Below are 21,039 nucleotides of genomic sequence, written 5' to 3'. Positions count from 1 at the left end.
TAAACAGAAATTCATACACACACAGACACACCCTACACACACCCTCTGTAAGACTCATGGAAGGTGAGGGAAAGCCTTTTGTTGGTTCTCTTATATACGTATTGAAATATAAAAAATTAAAATTAATAAGCACATTTTCAATTAACAGAAACGTTCAGCGTAAACAAAAGCAAATTCTCTCAGTCACTAATTGAATCACATAATTTGTATAGAAAAAACACATACCTAGAATGAGAGGATATTTCACTGAGATCTCCCATGCTACCTTCAGCTGTATGACTGCTAGAAATGGCAGAAGCATAGCTATGTACAGCATAAATTTTAGCTTGCTCATCATCTTGCCCAGGAGTTTCGGAAGATTCAGTCCACTGCTCAGCCCGACTATGCACCCCAGACCTGCTGCCAGCAAGGTGTAAAGGGGCCATAAGAGGAGCAGGCATACAAGGAGCTGTATCAATTCCACTGTCAGTAGAAGCCCCTTTAATATATGTTAATCCAAGCAATTCAGGGTCCATCAGGTCTCCGGAGCCAAAGTGCTTTTCATCACTATTGCTCGATGTATTACTGGACAGGGTATTACTGCTGGAGTGACTGGAACAGTTTTTGTCTCCAATCTTAAAAAAAACAAAGTTTATAAATAATATTTACTTCCATTTAAGGTTACTTAATTTTCTTTATTCAAAGGTCACTTAGCCTGCATTTAATACTTTTCACAGCATCATTGAATACAAACACCAAATACAAAAGAAGCTAAATGTGCAACCAGCTTCTGTAAAGTGAAGTGAACTGCACAATTGGCTAGGTGTATTATGGGACTTTTCTTTCCTCCAAAATAAGCCTATTGAGTTGGTAGGTACAATAGACTTTAGACCAGGGGTCGGCAACCTTTCAGAAGTGGTGTGCCGAGTCTTCATTTATTCACTCTAATTTAAGGTTTCGCGTGCCGGTAATACATTTTAATGTTTTTAGGTCTCTTTCTATAAGTCTATAATATATAACTAAACTATTGTTGTATGTAAAGTAAATAAGGTTTTTAAAATGTTTAAGAATCTTCATTTAAAATTAAATTAAAATGCAGAGCCCCCTGGACCTGTGGCCAGGACCCGGGCAGTGTGAGTGCCACTGAAAATCAGCTTGTGTGCTGCCTTTGGCACACATGCCGTAGGTTGCCTACCCCTGCTTTAGACCATTGGTTTGATCTCATATGGAAAATCCCATGTTCACATTTAAATTCTTTGATTCTGACATGCTTGCATTCATAAACTGTTATTTGTGGATAGTTAAAATGAACAAAAAACCACTGAATTAGGTTCTATTGCAGTTCTGGAGAACAATGGAGATTGAATTACTGTTATCCTCTCTCAGAGTAGATGAACTATCCAGTTTATTGGATCAGGTGCAGCATGTATGACTACTTGAAATGAAGGCAAGTGGAATGTATGTACCAGATACAAGTGACTTGACCCTCTAGGGGTTCAAGCTCAGTATGACTGCTGGACTAGAAGAACTGTGTCAGACAGTTGCATCAGTAGAAATTTTGAGGAGATTTTACAAAGAGCTGAATTCATTTACCTGTGAGGCAAGACAGTCAGCACCAAGCCAGATGAAGCCTAGGTAAGAAGTAAAGTGTGAGGGTAGACTATTATTTTTAATTAGATTCCCCTTTCAGCAGATGTACATAAGGATAATCATTTCTTATACACCAAGCTGTTAGAGGTAGTCCTTTCGAAAAGGCTGCCTCACCTAACTGCACATTGAGAATTAACAAGTCTCAGTGTCTGTTTGAAAAGTTGCTACAAAAAGAGGGGGTTTAAGTGCATTATGAACCTTTTGGAGATGGTTTTCAACTTCACTATAAGGGAACTAGATGTTGGAAATGCAAATGAACATGTTTCTAGGGATGGGATGCGCTAGGATTTGCTAGAGAGTTGTCTAGCGCAGATGTGGTCCAAACTGAAGCACTAATGCAACATGGCATCAAAGAGGAAAGAAACCATTAGGAAGGAAGGAAGCCTTCAGGAAGTAAAAACAAAAAAACAAAAAAAAACCCCACAGGAAGGAGTGATATAAGTATCAGTCCCAGCAAAAGCTTCCTTCAGGCTGCTCTAGTTTATAATAAGTACCTGCTTGGCACTGGAACTGGCAGAGAATTGGGGTGAGCTGGCACCTTTGCATGCTCTCCTCTTGAGCTACACCAAGCAAACTTCAACTACAGCTCAGAGTCGTGTATTTCCATGTGTCAAGGCCACTCTTCCTAGGGAATCTCAATGTGGTCTTAACAGAGACCAATCTCTAAACAGGTCCTGGAGCAATTAGAACTCAAGTATAGTAAATCACCAGGACAAGATGATATTCAGCCAAGATTTCTGAAGTGCAAAGATACTGAGGTGGATATGCATAATATCCTAAACAGCAACATTTGTTCCTGAAGAATGTAAAGTTGTTCATTTAGTGCTCATCTCCAGCAAAGGACAATCCAAGGAACTGGGCAACAAAAGTGACCAAGGTATGGAACAGCGTCCATATAGGAAGAGATTAAAAAGACTGGGACTTTTCAGTTTGGAAAGGAGATGACTGAGAGGAGATATGATAGAGGTCTATTAAATCTTGACTGGTGTGGAGAAAGTGAATAAGGAAATGTTATTTACTTCTTCACATAATACAAGAACTAGAGGTCACCCAATGAAATTAACAGGCAGCAGGTTTAAAACAAACAAAAGGAAGTATTTCTTCACACAACGCAGTCAGTCAGTCTGTGAAACTCTTTGCCAGAGGATGCTGTGAAGGTCAAAACTATAACAGGGTTAAAAAAAATTAGATAAGTTCATGGAGGATAGGTCGATCAGTGGCTATTAAGGATGGGCAGGGATGCAACCATGCTCTGAGTATCCCTAGCCTCTGTGTTCCAGAAGCTGGGAGTGGACAACAGTGGATGGATCACTTGATGATTGCCAGTTCTGCACATTTCCTCTGAAGCACCTGACACTGGCCACTGTCAGAGACAGTATACTGAGCTAGACAGACCATTGATCTGACTCAGTATGACTGTTTTTATGTTCTTATGCTTTGGATAGGCCTCTCTCAGTTTTGTATTAAGTGACTGATTGAGTAATTCAAGGATAGAGTAATGCTGTGCTGCATTCAAATATATATAACCAAGACATAATAAATATATGAAGTTCAGTGAATAGAACAGTATCTCAGGTATTGGTACTGGGTTTAATGTTATTCATTCTACACAGTGATTCAATCCTCAAACTTCTGGACAACTTCTCCTTGCCTGAAAACATCACAAAGTAATTTCCCCCACGTGTCAGATTGTATAGTACTGTACATCATACATCATAGACCAGATTCACAGCCTGTATAAATCAGAAAGCCAATTTACTCCAGATGAAGAATCTGGCCCCCTTATTGAAATTATTTTACATGTAGTATCATATAGTTTCCTGGTACATCTAGCAAGACTTTTGTATTACAAACATACAAAATGCTATTAAGGGAACATGGCACTTTACTGGTGTTTTTTTTCCTTTTCCTAAATCATAAGACACTGGCCACTATTAAATGCAAGATACTGAACAAGGTGGACCAATTATTTGATCCGGTACTTCAACTTCTATGTGTCTTTTCTTAAGGCAGCCACAGAATTTTTATCATACTTAGAAAATAAATCTGTTTAATAACTTAACTTCTAATCCTAATGCAGTTAGCACAATATTGGTAGGCAGCCCTTATTTACCAGTTCTGACATTTCAGTGCACACAATTTAATCCAGCTGGAAATCATTAAAAAACAAACAAAAAAAACAGGCCACCACTTTCACACCCACGATTAAAAAGGCACAAAAAGATAACATTTAACTAAATACAGTCTTTAGAGGTGGAACCTTTGCCCAAATAAGAAGAAAGCTAATTGCTGATAATTATAGTACATATGTATCCCATACAACATGTCAAGAAATGGCATGCATGAATGTAACGTGTACAATGGGAGGTGCTCCTAAGACTGAGCAAACCAATGTAAATGAAGCTCTAGTTAGACCCCAGAGTGATGCTTACATTAGTAAGGATTTTATCCCTGCAATGTCCCAGAAACCAGAACATGACCTTTTAATATACTTAGTTTGAGAATACTGCATCCAGTCCTGAATCAGAGACCCTTGCATAGCTATACACAATACTATTAGCCTCTCAAACTCCAAACGGTACTTCAGGAATTACTAAAATGTATTTTAAACATTTAAGATTCTTGCAAGTATCTTTTCAGACCTAAGTTTTTAACAGCAGAAGAGAAGTTTGAAAAAACTTACATGAGAAAGTTTGCTTGGCGAATCCTTGACATTGCCTTCTTTTGGTAAAGCCCGGTCTTTGTAGGAACTCAAGACTTTGGTGGATGGTGCATGCCACTTCGTTTCTGCCATAAATAATTGTGTTTTAATTTCTGATTTCTAAAAGGATGAACATACTGTACAAAGAAAAAAGCACATAGCTCAGTGCTTTAAGCATCAGGTTTGAGACAACTAAACCCTGTGGAATCACAGGTTCAAACCTTGGCAGACTTTCCTAACCCTTTTGTTGTTCCACAATAATTAAATAGAGTTCTATGCAGTCCACTCTGTGTGAGGCTTTTGAATGAGACCTTAGAAATCAACGTTTGTTCGTTCTGAGCCTACTTTAAATATTCCATGGCACTTCCTATAAAAGAGTAAGAATTTGCCTCAAGTGTTCTTTGGCCAAAATCTAGCCTATTCTGACTGTTATACTGCATGTTTAGTTTCCTCTTACCACCTCAGAGGTGGCTGCATTTCACTGATGCTGCATTCGTTTTGAAGCATTTTAGGATCCTTTGGGATGAAAGGCTCTATATAAATGGAAATTAGGATCATCATCAGAACCAGTAGTTAACTTTACTGGTATATCCTAGGAAGATTATTTACTTTTAATATATGGTATTATTATTACCAGCATATCTGGATCCTTCCAAAGTTTCCTCTCGTTCTCTGCCTCCTTCACACTCCAGTGGACCTGAACCTTGGTGTTCATGAAGTAAAGGGGATTGGCACCTTGTAACATAAGCAGACAATCAAGTTGTTTCTTTCTTAACTACAAAACTGATTATCCCACAAGGAACTTTCCAAGGTAAAAATCTTTGTAGGTCATTAACTGTAAACAATCACCACCACCCAGCAAGCAAATAGCATTGGGAAACTTGTTACTCTAAGTAAAAATATCTAAGTGTAAGTTTCTTGGCAGAACACTATTTAGGATTAATTATAAACAAAGAACAATGCTAGATTAAAAACCCCTACATTTTTGGGGCCAAACATTCAAAGCCCCATACTATGGATGGACCAGGAAAATGCATCAGCTAGCTGTTCCATGGACCAGATCCCACTTCTATGCACACAAATATCTGACAGTATGTGCAAATGCAGGATTCTACTAATGAAATGGGTGTACAACATATTTTGCATCTACTGAATAGAGGTTTGAAAGTTTGCCGTTTATTCAAAATTGGAATTGATGCCTCTACACACTTCAGTACTAAATCCATTACTTGAAACATTTCCACTTTCACAGATGTCAGACCCTCTTAATCTGAAATTTCTTGAACAGGTTCCAAGACACTACACATATCTGCTACATGGGATATTTTACACATAATCAAACATGTCAAGGCAATATTCTGCTGATAACAGACAAGAAGATTTCAGTGTCCATATTTTATTATAAAAATAATGTAATGAACTCTGAGTAGCACGTCTCAAGTGTTTTTAAATTAGGCAGTTTATGTATTTCTGTATCTCAATATTTAACAGCAAAAATGTTACCAAGCAGTAGATTCATGCAACCAAAGTGCTACATTCACAGTAATGAAGAACAGATCTCACATAGAAAATATATAGCAGAATTGAGTTAGTTAACTTTTTGGTGACCCTAAACATTTAACATATTTTTGTGAAGTGGTTCCTATTCACTAACAGCTCAATTGTGAATCCTCCTCTGCAGGGATGTAAGGGGAAGTAACAAGCCCCATTAAGCTCATGTGAAAGAACTACCCATATTGCTGGAGCCTGCCTGGGGAAAGAGACCAGCTGCCGCTGGGATACTACTCAGCCCCCTCATACAAGTGGACAGGAAGTAGATGTCACTGGAGCAAATGCAGAGGGAGAAATAATTTGCACCAGCAAAAGGACTGGCACAGAATATTACCCCCACCAAAGCAAAGGGGAAGTAGAAACCAGACCAGAACTGAGTCACAATCTGGTTCCTGCACTTAGGCTGTCCTAATCCAACACTAAAGCACTTACTAGTTTGGTTCCCAAACTGTATTTGCATACAGATTGTATGAGAGTTCTGTAACCCCCTGTTTCCTGTTTACTTAGGGAAGTATCTTATCACATGCACTTCTCCTGATCCTCATTAATTTGCAAGGGATCTCAATTTGTGGGTAGAAATTCACAAGTTTTCCACACTAGTTTGAGGACCAAATCCTGAACTCAATTACAGTGGTGCAAATCTGGAAAACCACCACTGATTTACACTGAGGTATCTCAGATCAGACTAGGGCTGTGATGCCCTCTATTTAAACTACATTTCCATTGCAAATGGGACTATTTAATATTTAGCTTGTACATAAACTGTTTCATAAAGAATTATTTATGGGAGTTGCAGTGAGATATAAAATCACCAGTACCCGTCATATCCCACTTGCTGTCTCCACTGGCTACTCCCGCTGGGTCCTGGGTCACTGGAGGAGGACTGGTTGCTCGGTGAACTTCTGTAATGTTGACTAGAATCATTAACAGTGCACTGAGGTATTTGTGGAGTTTCAACATCTTTAACTGGACTGTTATTTATTTATTTTACAAATAAATTCATTTTTACAATTAAAAATGAGGCATACAGATTGCAGTTTGAATACTTTAAGTATATTCCTATTGGGATTTTACAGTTAGACTTATTTCCTACAATTCATGTCATTTAAGCATTTTAGAAAATAATATTTCCCAGTTTGTTATTGGCAGGATATTTCCATATGTAAATCTTAAAAAGACACCATGAAACACAAAAGCAGAGGACAGACTAGGTTTTAACAGACTAATGGCCAAATCCCACTCTCCTTACTGATATAAGTAGCCTCATCCGAACAAATAGATCTACTTGCATGAGTAAGCAAAGCAGGACTTCGCTCAGTTTTGAATATGGGAAACTCCCACAATGAAAACAAGTGCCTTCCCACCCAGAAACAATTGCTAACGTACTATGATACACCAGAAAGGGTAAGGGCTTTGATTACACTCTGGAATGCATAATATCAGTACCTTCATCCAACTGAGAACTAGGTCATCCTTCATATACATTATGTGGGTAATATGAAGGCATTTTAAAGGGAATTTTATTATTATATTTTTAAAGATCATGTCTCACATTGTTAACTGTCTCTCTGACAAAAATTCTTGTATTTCCAGATATTTGAAATATAATCTCCAAATTCTTCCTTAAATCGCTCTGTTTCATCTTGCTTCTCATTGCCAATTTACAACTCCACTATCTTGTGTCTCCCAACTCCATAATCTTGACTCCTCATCCTTCTTTCCTTTCCCATTTCCTTCACATATCTAGTTTCTAACTTCTGTCATTTCTTCCTTTTTAATCTCTAAAATTCACCCTTCTTGTTGTCCCTGCTATATAATTCACATTTCTTAACCTTGTTATCTCCCATATTACTGTAAACTTCCTGTCTCATCTCAATGCCCTTCCTAGCCTCAACTCCTCTCCAAACTGTCTGAAATGCTGCTTCTAAAGTAATCACCTATTTCCTAGAAACTTTCTATTGGCTTCGCAGTCTGACCACAGTAAATCTGAGTTTCTCATCCTCATGGACAAGGTCCTATACAATATCTCTCCTATTTTTCATTACTCAGCATCTAATTCCGTAGGCTAGTTCCAAACCTTTTTTTTAATTCATCTTCCCACCTCCCTACTTCATGGATTCTACCAGGCTGCTTCTCATGTCTGGAAGAGTTCTCATCCTTTAGGCACCATCTCTCTTCTCTATATCCCTTTTTAAAACCTCACCTCCGCAAGCAAACTGTTTTCTCTTGTTGTTATCGTTAATCTCCCCACCCTGTCTCTCCTGTACTGTTATCCAATGTTTTGTCTTTGTTAAACTTGTCCTATTTCTATTATATAGTAAGCTTTTCAGGGCAAGCAATGGCTCACTATATTTAAGGCCTCAGTCCTGCATGTGCTTCACTTAGTTATGAATGCTTATGTTCGTAATGTGCTGTGGAAATTAATAGCAAATTTTATTAATTGTTGAATAAATATAAGTACTGTTTCCTAACAGAGCTTCACAAATCCAGAAAATTAGATATTCAGTACAACTGCCCTTTTAACATTGGACTTCAACAAGGAACACAAGAATGGGTCAAGCACGGTGATCTTAAGTCATCTAACATTAAGTGTGGTTAGATAAAATGCATTTTTGAAACAAGATGTAAAATATTCAAACCATTAACTCAGAACCTTCTTTCCCTAAGGACAAGTTTTAAAATGTGCATTACTATGACTAATAGTCTAACTGTGCGTGTTTTAAACAAAATGTAAAAATACTGTCAATTATTTCTCCTTAAATACAGTCATAATTTATGCTTTGGGGGCGGGGGCAGAAATTTTCAAAACCAATACATGACAAATTTTAGATTTTTATACAAATTAGGAGATTTCAGTCATGAGATCTGTTTTGCTTGGAGGTTAGAGAAACTGCATGGTTTAAGGGGAAAGGGCATAAAGGAGGGAAAATTCCAAACGAAGAAGAAATTAGTGGGGAAATAATTCTGTTTAAGAAACAAATTTGTTTAATTAATTCTCACCAAATAATGTAAAGAGTCAAATGCATTTACATAGCTTTTTTTAAAAAAAAGATTTGTACCCCTTTTCAAGAAGTGTATGTAAAATGATTTATAATTACCTTTAAAATACCTCACCATAATGTAAGAGATTTGACATTTTTATATCACAAGTTCTCTTTTGTTTAATAAACAGTGGGGAAAAAAAGCAAAGCATAAGGACTGGTAATGCATTACAGAATCCTTTGAAACTGTGTCCATAATACAATAATGAGCTTAAATCATTCATTTTGCAAAAGACAGGTTTGTTTTTATTTATGCTTATCACTCATCTAAATAGGTTTCCATAACATCACTGATTGTGCCTCAGCTTAGAGTAAAAGTAGCCAGTCAGCTTCTGTTTCATTTTATTTGGGGTTGAAGGGGATGGTTGGTAGTCCTCATGGGGTGAAGTTATGAATAGTGATGAGTGAATCACATTTTTCGGTTTGAAAAATCTAAAACATTTTTGGGGAGAGGTGCCAACCTGAAAAGGAGGTTTTTCTTGCTGAAGTGAAAAAATGTTTTATTTGACCAGAAACAAATTTTTTTTGTTTCATTGTCAGCTGGTTTTTACATTTTTGTTTTCTAAAATAAATGTAGCAAAATGTTGAAACAAAAGATTATTTCAAAATGAAAAGTCAAAATGTTTTGAAAATGTCAAACAAAACATTTTGCTTTATTTATTTATTTTATTCGGGGGCGGGACACAAAACTATTCACCAAATTCAACCTAATTTCAGTGGGATAGCTGAATTCATGGATAGCTTTGGTCTACCAGAAACTGCATTGTTTAGTGAATAAACTATTAATCCACAAAATTCTGCCCATCTCTAGTTATGAGTAGTACTACTGTACACTATCACTTATCACTAAACCCAGATGTCATTTGTTTCAACTAGGATGAACAGTGGTTCACTGGGGTCACTTTGGCACTTAATCTCAAACTTAAATCCCTGTTAAAACCCAATGCAGTAATGTATGAATGATCGAAAAAGGCTTTAAAAATAACTTCATACCAAGGCCTAAAAACAGAGGTTTACAAGTGAAGCATTTAGGAAAATGACAGGAATTAAATGGAGAGTGTATTACCTTGCACCATCTGGCAGCTTTCTATCAAAGGAAGTGCTGCGAGGAATGGCTGTCTGAGCCTGCTGAAGAAGCTGCTGGCATTGCAGTCTGTCAGATGTTCCTAGGATTGGAGATGCACGAGAAAGAGGCTGCCCAGCAGGAGTCGGCACCCGATGCCAAGTAGTATTCCTTCTGAAAGGAGTTTTATACTCACATGGGGTGCCTTCGCTGTCGAGTTTATATTCCACCATGGGGATTCGGCATAGTTCTGAACAACCCCTGCAGGACAAATAACAATGCCAATAAATCTTATTGGAGGGGGAAAAAAAATCTTTCTACCATAAAAGGTATGGGTATATTTTTCTTACAAATGCTCAAACATCCCCATATAGCATTGTCTTTTGCACACTTCAAAAAACAAACCACTTATCTGGCAAAAAAATAATTTAAACTATTCACTACTATGTGGAAACCAGTGTTTCAGATGTCTGTCTTTCAAAGTGAAAAAGCAATATACAATACTAAAAGTTAATCCGCGTCTTAAATTCTGCATTATACAAAATAAAATCTGAAAACTATAAAGACTGCACTGTTAAACACTCAGAAGTCAGGAAATGCCAACATTAAGGTTGCAAATGCAGTCTTAACTGTTCCCTTGTGTGTATGCATCACCCTACAAGTCAAATTATACGATCACACACGATGTCTCAATTTATACAATATCATACAAGTTGAAAAATATTTAATGTATAGTTTTTCCTGCAACCTTATATACTTTTATGTAGTATCTGGCATTACTGATTACTTCTCTGTGTATGCGGGCAGAGTGTACTAAACTCATTTCTACTCATACTACAGATTAAATAAACAGAGAAATATACATATAGGCCTCAGAAGTGTGCAGCTAAAATAAGTCAAGTTTACTACCTCATCACATGAGTTATTTAACCTAAGAAAGGCTTTCCTGTTTCTTGAAAAGAACATGTATATTCATCATTGCTGACTAAAGCAAAACATTTCTTAGGGAAATCTAAGAATTTATACAAAAACGTTCACAGTCTCAATCCTGCAAACACCTAAGCACCTGATCAACTTTGTACAAGTAAGTTATGCATACAATTTAATAGGACTGCTCACTGTGTAAAGGTACTCAGGTGCTCCAGCATTTGCTGGATCAAACACTAACAATAAAAAATATATACTATGTTCATTTTCAGTGTTGCAGCAAGTATATAAAATGAAAAAAATATTATCAGATGCTAACTACTTTATCCAAGTTTGTTGAAAAATAAATTACGGTACAGCAGTAGCAACTACGTTCTTTGGATATTCCATCTTCACTGAGCATTTTCCAAAACAGGATTGCAGGGGCTGAACAGCACTGTCCCTGCAATTGCTGGTCCCCAACTGCTGTGACACTGGAACTGAGAGCAGGGAAAATGTCTCCCCTGTGATCTCAATACTCCCCACTGCTGGTTCTGAGGCAGTGTGGAGGAAGCACCTTGATTAGAATGCCAAGGATTGAACAACCAAGAGTCTATAGAGAGAGGGCATGTAGAGGGGTGGAAGAGGTGGAGACAAGGACAGGCTGGAAGGACAGCTGGAGCAGAAGGGTTTGTAACCACTTGAGTACGCTGAAATACATCCCGGGATTTCTGAATTTTGGCATTTCTCAATGCTGTGCCAGGGACGTTCTGTGTCTGGCTGGAAGATTCAAATCAGCCTCCGCTGTGCACCCCCCCCCCCCCCATGTAAATAATAATAAAACAACACACGATCACTGCTAAGTACTTTTACAAATGGACCTTTCTAGCCTCCTCTGACGCATTCTCATTAATTAGCTCATCCCAGTCTACCCGCTTTGCTTCCAAGCTCTCTATAAAAATAACTAGCAGATCATTTAACCCTTTCCTGCCCTGTGGACATGCTTAGTGAGGTCTTGATTAATTTCACCTTGCTGAAACTCCTTTCATTAGCAGCTGTGGTTACAGGAAGATAGCAAAAACTATGCAGAGCTGTTTCTGTGTTAGGGAAACTCATCTGAAGACTTTTTGTCTATATAGTTAAGGAGATCAATGGGCACCTTTGTTTACAAGTCATCCTTAAAGATTCACTCACAAAAATTGGCAAAAAACTCCATCTCATTCTCAGTACTCAGTTTAAATTCCCAGGGTTAGCTGGCTTGCTAAACTTCAAGCATGCCTCTTTAGGTCTTCGATGTTGAGGCTCTTCAAAGAAGCAGCCTTTTTTATGATTGCATCCTATTTACACATCCTATCATCAAACTGTGTTAATATTATGTCTAACTGGGGATTGAAAGCCTCACATTCAACAACTTTTTGGGGATCTGTTGACCTTTCATCCTTTGCAAGTTTGCCTGGCATTACTTTCCTCCTTCCTTGAACTGTATGAATATTCCTACTGTGTCAGCCTATGAAGTAGCAGAAGCAATGAACCCAGAAGCCCATAATTCTGATAAAGCATCACGAAGACCACCAAGTAAACTGTCGTTTGAATGTCACGATCCGGACTCGGCAATTGTTTACTCACAACATTCATTTTTGGTCAGTATAGTAATTAATGCCCCAAAGTTATGAGTTATTACTATTGAAGAATTGCCCAGACATCAAGCCTGTTTTAGAAAAAGATAGAACAGATGGAAGTGAGAATAAAAACTTAAGGTCTAACAGCAAGATTTCTTCAGACTGTGTGAGCCAACTCAGAATTGCTGCAGCCTTTTACAAGACTACTAGTGGTGCTGCTAAAGAGATTTCCCCTTTTCCCTGTCTGTCAACGAGTGAGTGAATTAACTAAAAATTAAATTACAGACACCCCCCGGGTTACACAAACCCGATTTACACAAATCTGCACTTACGGAAAAAGTTCCGTAAGCTAGAAATAGGAGGGTTTTTTCTGCCCACCCTTTTTAATATAATTTTTGGGATATAATTATCAATACAGATTGTCATTATTGGATTAGGAACTTTGGTTATGTGAACTGTGATCTAAACTACCCCTAATTTGATTCCCTAAGATCCTGCATCCTTCCCTCACCCTCACTCCTATGAATCCTGAGTGTGAGAAGTTTCTGCTTTAAGCTGAAAACATCACTTACAAATTCAGGCTTTTCCAGATATTGATTTTACCACTTAGTTTGGTAACTTGAACAAGGTCTTTCTACAATCTGTACATGTCATTCTCCAGATCCTTAAACCCAAAAAAGTATTTTAAATTTAGCTGCTATAACCACATTTTCATAGATTTTAAGTGCAGAAGGACCATTATGATTATCTAGTTTGCCACATATCTAAAAACATGCTATATCACCAAATTACCGCTTTCTCAGCTAATATTAATACTTCCAAGTTTTGTACAGATTTGTAGCTACTTGCCTCAACTGAAGTATATGTCCCTTCAACTAACCAATTACTATGTGATTCAAGACATTGTTCCTGTAACAGAGGTTTGTAAACAACCCTATTTCAAATCACTTTCAGATCTAATCAAGCAACTTTCATAAGTTGAATAAGGACACATTGGACTTCACATACAAAACGATACGAAACAATGGAGTTATCCAATACTGTCCCAGTCACTTAAAAACAGGTAAATACATTTCTTATATCAAAATATTTTTGAACATGATCCTCCTTGAAATCACAAAAAGAAAAGTATGTTGTTTGGTGCATTCAGATTGAATGGTATACTTTACTACTTCACAACAACCATACAGAGAATGAGTACTGCAGTTTACAGAAATATAAGGTCATAACTGAATTTACTCCATGTACTGGGGATGTGTGAAATAAACTACTAGTATGTTTCCAGCCGAATACTGACACTGCTATTTTGGATCTAGAAAATTATCCTGGCTAATTGCTGAAATCGTATATAATTTACTATTAAACATTTAGATGGGTTGCTAATGAGCCCTTTGTTTGCTACATGTTATTGCATTATTTGAAAGGTATATGTGGACATTTGTATTTAACAAAAGCATTTGCACCTACTTTTTAAATGCAAAGACCAAAGCTAAGCCTTATGCTCCTATGAAGATATTTAAATGATGTAAAATAGAGGTAGGGAATTGCTGGAGAGTTTTCTCCCATATCATCCAACATATTGCTTTGATAAACAGACTAAAAAAAGATCCCCGATTCAAAAAGTTAGATAGTAGATATGATCAGAAGGGAAAATACAGATGATAGAGTCAGTCTCTAGATATACACATCAGAAGCCAGAACATTTCTTCCCCCTCATAATGGCATGTAGGTTAGTACTCAGGACTCTGAGCTAAATAGATGGACTCAAATATTTAAGGATCCTCTGTTTAGAAAACATGTGTTAACCTATAGCAATTTTAAGTTTATAAAAGTACCACCTACAGGCCTAACTGGAACAGTTAATACTCCGAGTCACCGGACAGCGCTGATTACCGCAGCTTAGCACATAAAAAGCAGCAGCTGTGGTCATCTGCAGTGTTAAAATATTATTGCAAACATTTTAGTTTAATACACTTATGAAGCAGCCTGCAACAATACATTATCAGCTTTAAAAACCATGAAGCTCTGAAACCTTTCAACAGTTATTCAAGCTCCTACATGAAGGGCTTCTAAGATGTGCCCTGAAGGAGCTACATTAGGCTAACATGGTACTTAGAAGTTAAATGTAAAGCTCTTGAGAAAATGTAAGAAGCTTTTATATATTATGATTAAGAGTCTGCTGTCTTGATAACTACATGAAAGCCTTGTCTTTTTCAATTACATTCCACCATCATAATGAGACTGTTACTCAGCATGGCTGTTGTACTTTGGATCACAATTAAATTGGGCTCTGCAACTAAATCTTATGAAAATACAACTGTTGTATCATACCCAAAATGCTCAATTTCCAGCTCTTTAAATTCTCAGAACCAAATGGATATGCCAGCAGTCTCAGCTGATCTACAGTTTGACTCTTGCCTCCTTGTTCTGCTTCATTTGTTTGTGTTTCCAGTCAAATTCCTCATCTTCCTTTACGAACTGTAAAACTGGGTTCATGAACTTTTTCCACCTTAGCAAGTGAGTATGTCCACAAAAAATATTTGAAGGAACATATGGAGGCAACCATGCGCTCGATGGCACTTGCAGAATGGTGAAAGGAAGCATTATTCAAATTTTACAGGTGGGAACATGAAGAATGAAGACACTAATGGACATTCTCAAGGTTACACAGGAAGATCATGGCAGAACTCGGACTGCACCTGTATCCTCCAAATCCCTGTCAAGTGCCTTCACCATAGACTATCCCCTTGATTCAGAGAAACCATTGTGTTTTTGCCAGACAGCCAAACAAATTCCAGTAAATAACTAGCAGGCATAGACATGGTCAGAAATAGCTTCCAGATTTTATTGATGAACATTCATGTTTTATCTGATTTCAAGCCAGGCCACAGAAAGCATGCAAACATCTTCCTCAGAGGGCATAGTTCAAAGCCCATTGAAGTAAATGCAAATACTCCCACTGACTTCAATGGGCTTTGGATCAAGCCTAGAGATTCTACCTGGACAATACTGGCCAAACAATGAAGGTCAATCCATGTTACTATAACTTAGTCCCCACAGCCCTCCAGAAACTACTAACATTAACCGCATACTGTCAAAAATCAACAAACTGATGAAAATAGTTAAAATAATGTATAGCATCATAAATGCACAATGATGTTGCTAGTGACCTCTGATGATGAAGCTGCCACCAGCCCTACCAGTTCTATCAGTACAAGTGGTAAGCACTCATGGCGTGAGATGTGAAGAGCTGAAGTTGACAATGTGCTCTTACCAAGTAAGATCTTCATTTTTAGTTTAAAAGGAAAGCTTTGGGCTGCTGAGCCCACAAGCAAGTTGGAAGCTTCTTAAATGCCATTGGAGATGCAATGCTGTATGTGAGAGACATGAAGGATGGGGAAAGAGTACATGCACTGGATAAAGCGGATGACCAGGACATCAAAAAACAAAACAAAAAAAACTACAACCTGATTGGCACACCTGTGTGATCAGTGAAGCAGTATCAAACCTGCAGTTTGTGCTAATGAGAACAGGACCACAGAACCAGAACAAGACACATTTCCAAGTCCCAAAGAATACAAAAAGACAACCACACACAAAAGATGACATGACACAATGTTTATGGGGAAGGTAAAGGATCAGAAGGAAGGAAAAATCCTTGGGGGTGGGGGAGGGGGAAGAGATGGAGAGAAAGGAAAAGTCATACCACAGCTGTAAACCTAGGAAAAGGGAATGATATAGTGAAGTTAACAATAATGAAAGGGAGGAACAAAGTTGGAGAGTGATATCAGGATGAAAGAGAAGATATCTAGTACTGGAAGTTTAAAATGATGATGGAACATGCAAGTGATGTCAAAGATGTCTGGAGATGGCAAGATTTGGAAGAGGAAGACAGGTCAGAGAGATTTAGGAATCCTTCATATAGAACTAGTGGTTGAAGCCATTTTTCACAAATAATTCAATACCAATCAAGTCTGAAATGCAAAGTCAGCTACAAAAAACTGCTCTCATATGAACACGTAATTCAATCATCATTATTAATTACATTTTACTTCTGCTGACATATCAGATCAATTAAACTGATTTGTACAAAACTTCTAGTGGAGGGCATAATTTGAGATCATCATCAGACTTACCAAAAGGAAATGCTTAAAAAATTTAGATAAGGTTGACAGATCAATTACATACAAGTTTTTGGCTATTTTCTCTGCTCAATAATAAATGTACATACGTGCTTATGCAGCTTGTAATTACAGTGCTGGATAGAAACTGGAAGAAAAATGAGGACACATTCAACTTTAGGGTTAAATGAAAACATAACTGAGTTCCATACCATTGACAGCGCAAAGAAACAGAAATTTTCTTGCTGTCTCCTGAGAATAACCCTGAAATTCTGGGAGCAATACATTCTGGAAAAAAAAGCTTGCTACAAGGCATTAAGAATGCAATGATTAGAAAATATCAAACAAAGAAAAGCAACCACATTAGAGCTTTCTGAGTCCCAAGCATTCATTTTAATGTAAAAATATAAGGTTTGGTGTTTTGACAAACAGCAGGGTTACTGCCCAAAAAGTGGTTATTTATTTTACTTCCCAAGTGTGCCATCTTCAACTGATGAATAATCCTTCTTTTGGGTAACAAGTTTGCTAATCTTGGTTTCACTCTGACTCCACAACAACAAAGCCAAATTCTAATTGATATGAACTAAAAATATCTTTCAGGGTCAGAAATGGTGGATTCCTAGAATCTGAGTGAGATTAGTAGGGGGAAGGAGAAGATGAGGGAACATTGGAGCAGGCAGCCACATCCATTGATTCCTCCTCCTCCTCCTGTCCACTTATCTGGTACTGGGGGCAGCTACATCTTGAGTGATAGATCTTTGTGCTAGAGAGATTCCTTTGGAATATCATATCACTTTCTTCAGAGGTTAAAGACCTTGTCTATCACACTCTCCCACAGTGCCCCAAACAGACCGAGCAAGGCTCTTAGCACAACCTCCTGTTTCAACAAACAGGCTAGTTGGGGAAGAGACACAGGCAGCCATAACACATTCTGTAATGGATTCCCGTATTCCAGCTTGCAGCACAGTAGCATGCAGTGGCTCCTCCTTTATGTGGGACAATACGCACACAAGGGGTCAGTGAACACAGTGTGCCCACTTTCCTTGAGGTTATGCCCTGAGAGTGACTCAAATTCCAAAGTCACGGAAAACTGTGAGAACATACACAGATGTTGGTGCTTAAGGTGATAGTCATCTTAGATAGACTGATCTGCTGATTTGTCACCCACTGAGAAATGGATCATATCTTCAATAGGATGTACTTCTGGCTCTGCACTTTGAAATTTTCCTTACAGAACTTCATCCATTTTCTGCTTTCATAAAGCCAAATGACAAATCAACTTTGGCCCTAATTTGGAAGGGTAGGAAATTCTCTCAAGCTTGAATAAAGTGTGGAATTTAAGTGAAGAGGAAAGATGTGTGCGCATTGGGTTGGTCAACAGAAAACAGTCTTCTGTTTCTTCACCACTGATGGAGCTACTGAAACAGCAGAAGAAAGAGGAAAGCACTAGGGAATATTTAAAGACCATAATAATGGTGTGAGAAAGTACAAAACAGAAGTGTCTTGAAGTGGAAGATGATGATTCAAAGGATGCTTCCTAAACATAGTATACAGAACATATCTTGTCAAGTTACCTTTATACCTACTTTATACCCAGAATTTAATATAACATTAGCTATTAAAAAAAATCAATGAAAACAGCAAGCTTCTGTTATATAAAAAGATACATATTGTCATAAAATCCATTGGGTTAAAGTAAGTGTATTGAGACAAGGATTCAGACAAAAAAGCCACTCCCACCCCCCCAAAGTTGGAATTATCTTGAGATTTTGTTTAAGATATGATTAGTATTTAGTAATCATAGGAGACTAACTTCCCAGATATAGACTGGAGGACAAGTGCTAGTAATAATAATAATAATAGGGCTCAGATTTTCCTGGATGCGATAGCTGATGGATTCCTTCACCAAGTAGTTGCTGAACCAACAAGAGGGGATGCCATTTTAGATTTGGTTTTGGGGAGTAGTCAGGACCTCATAGAAGAAATGGTTGTAGGGGACAACCTTGGTTTGAGTGATCATGAGCTAATTCAGTTCAAACTAAATGGAAGGATAAACAAATAGATCTGTGACTAGGGTTTTTTATTTCAAAAGGGCTAAATTTAAAATATTAAGGAAATTAGTTAGGGAAGTGGATTGGACTGAAGAACTTGTGGCTCTAAAGGTGGAGGAGGCCTTGAATTACTTCAAGTCAAAGTTGCAGGAACTATCAGAAGCCTGCATCCCAAGAAAGGGGAAAAAAATCATAGGCAGAAGATGTAGACCAAGATGGATGAGCAAACATCTCAGAGAGGTGATTAAGAAAAAGCAGAAAGCCTACAAGGAGTGGAAGATGGGAGGGATCAGCAAGGAAAGCTACCTTATTGAGGTCAGAACATGTAGGGATAAAGTGAGAAAGGCCAAAAGCCATGTACAGTTTTCCCTTGCAAAGGGAATTAAAACCAATGGTAAAAAGGTTCTATAGCCATATAAATAAGAAGAAAAACAAACAAACAAAGAAGTGGGACCACTAAACACTGAGGATGGAGGGGAGGTTAAGGATAATCTAGGCATGGCCCAATTTCTAAACAAATAAATACTTTGCCTCAGTCTTTAATGAGGCTAATGAGGAGCTTAGGGATAATGGCAGGATGACAAATGGGAATGAGGATATGGAGGTAGATATTACCAAACTCGAACAGCTTAATGGGACTAAATCGGGGGGCCCAGATAATCTTCATCCAAGAATATTAAAGGAACTGGCACATGAAATTGCAAGCCCATTAGCAAGAATTTTTAATGAATCTGTAAACTTGGGGTTGTACTGTATGACTGGAGAATTGCTAACATAGTTCCTATTTTTAAGAAAGGAAAAAAAAGTGATCTGGGTAACTACAGGCCTGTTAGTTTGACATCTGTAGTATGCGAGGTCTTGGAAAAAAATTTGAAGGAGAAAGTAGTTAAGGACATTGAGGTCAATGGTAATTGGGAGAAAATACAACATGGTTTTACAAAAGGTAGGTCATGCCAAACCAACCTGATCTCCTTCTTTGAGACGGTAACAGATTTTTTAGACAAAGGAAACGCAGTGGATCTAATTTACCTTGATTTCAGTAAGACATTTGATACGGTCCCACAGGGGGAATTATTAGTTAAATTGGAAAAGATGGGGATCCATATGAAAATTGAAAGGTGGATAAGGAACTGGTTAAAGGGGAGACTACAGCGGGTCGTACTGAAAGGTGAACTGTCAGGCTGGAAGGAGGTTACTAGTGGAGTTCCTCAGGGATTGGTTTGGGGACCAATCTTATTTAATCTTTTTATTACTGACCTTGGCACAAAAAGTGGGAGTGTGCTAATAAAGTTTGTGGATGACACAAAGCTGGGAGGTATTGCCAATACAGAGAAGGACCGGGATATCACACAGGAAGATCTGGATGACCTTGTAAACTGGAGTAATAGTAATAGGATGAAATTTAATAGTGAAAAGTGCAAAGTCGTGCATTTAGGGATTAACAACACGAACTATTGTTATAAACTGGGGACTCATCAGTTGGAAGTAACAGAGGAGGAGAAGGACCTCGAAGTATTGGTTGATCACAGGATGACTATGAGCCGGCCAATGTGATATGGCTGTGAAAAAAGCTAATGTAGTCTTGGGATGCATCAGGCGAGGTATTTCCAGTAGAGATAAGGAGGTGTTAGTACCATTATACAAGACACTGGTGAGACCTCATCTGGAATACTGCATGTAGTTTTGGTCTCCCATGTTTACGAAGGATGAATTCAAACTGTAACAAGTACAGAGAAGGACTACTAGGATTATCCGAGGAATGGAAAACCTGTCTTATGAAAGGAGACTGAAAGAGCTTGGCTTGTTTAGCCTAACAAAAAGAAGGCTGAGGGGAGATATGATTGCTCTTTATAAATATATCAGAGGGATAAATATCAGGGAGGGAGAGGAATTATTTAAGCTTAGTACTAATGTGGACACAAGAACAAATATATATAAACTGGCCATCAGGAAGTTTAGACTTGAAATTAGATAAAGGTTTCTAACCATCAGAGGAGTGACGTTTTGGAAAAGCCTTCCAAGGGGAGCAGTGGGGGGGGGGGGGGGAAACTTATCTGGCTTCAAGACTAAGCTTGATAAGTTTATGGAGGGGATGGTATGATGGGATAGCCTAATTTTGGCAATTAATGATCTTTGACTATTAGCGGTAAATATGCCCAATGGCCTGTGATGGGATGTTAGATGGGGTGGGATCTGAGTTACTACAGAGAATTCTTTCCTGGGTGTCTGGCTGGTGAGTATTACCCACATGCTCAGGGTTTAGCTGATCACCATATTTGGGGTTGGGAAGGAATTTTCCTCCAGGGCAGACTGGCAGAAGCCCTGGGTGTTTTTCACCTTCCTCTGCAGCGTGGGGC

The 21,039-nt window shown here is 38.0% G+C and overlaps 1 protein-coding gene across 13 annotated transcripts in view; it reads right to left on the bottom strand.

Moving 5' to 3' along the window:
• Nucleotides 1-21,039, bottom strand: part of SIPA1L2 (signal induced proliferation associated 1 like 2) — a 239,923-nt gene that overhangs the window by 47,835 nt on the left and 171,049 nt on the right. For 10 of the 13 annotated variants that reach the window (XM_039528814.1, XM_039528813.1, XM_039528815.1 and 7 more), the window contains 5 exons: nt 9,989-10,246; nt 6,700-6,795; nt 4,965-5,065; nt 4,313-4,416; nt 226-614 (listed from right to left, as the gene is read on the bottom strand). In XM_039528814.1, coding sequence (XP_039384748.1) covers nt 226-614; nt 4,313-4,416; nt 4,965-5,065; nt 6,700-6,795; nt 9,989-10,246 — 948 coding nt within the window. The remainder of the gene's footprint in view (nt 1-225; nt 615-4,312; nt 4,417-4,964; nt 5,066-6,699; nt 6,796-9,988; nt 10,247-21,039) is intronic. The other 3 variants (XM_039528822.1, XM_039528823.1, XM_039528825.1) reach the window with 1 other exon arrangement.

This window comes from Mauremys reevesii, linkage group 3 (genome assembly GCF_016161935.1).
Source record: "Mauremys reevesii isolate NIE-2019 linkage group 3, ASM1616193v1, whole genome shotgun sequence".
Lineage (NCBI taxonomy): Eukaryota > Metazoa > Chordata > Testudines > Geoemydidae > Mauremys > Mauremys reevesii.
This window is presented reverse-complemented; position numbering and strand designations above follow the sequence as displayed.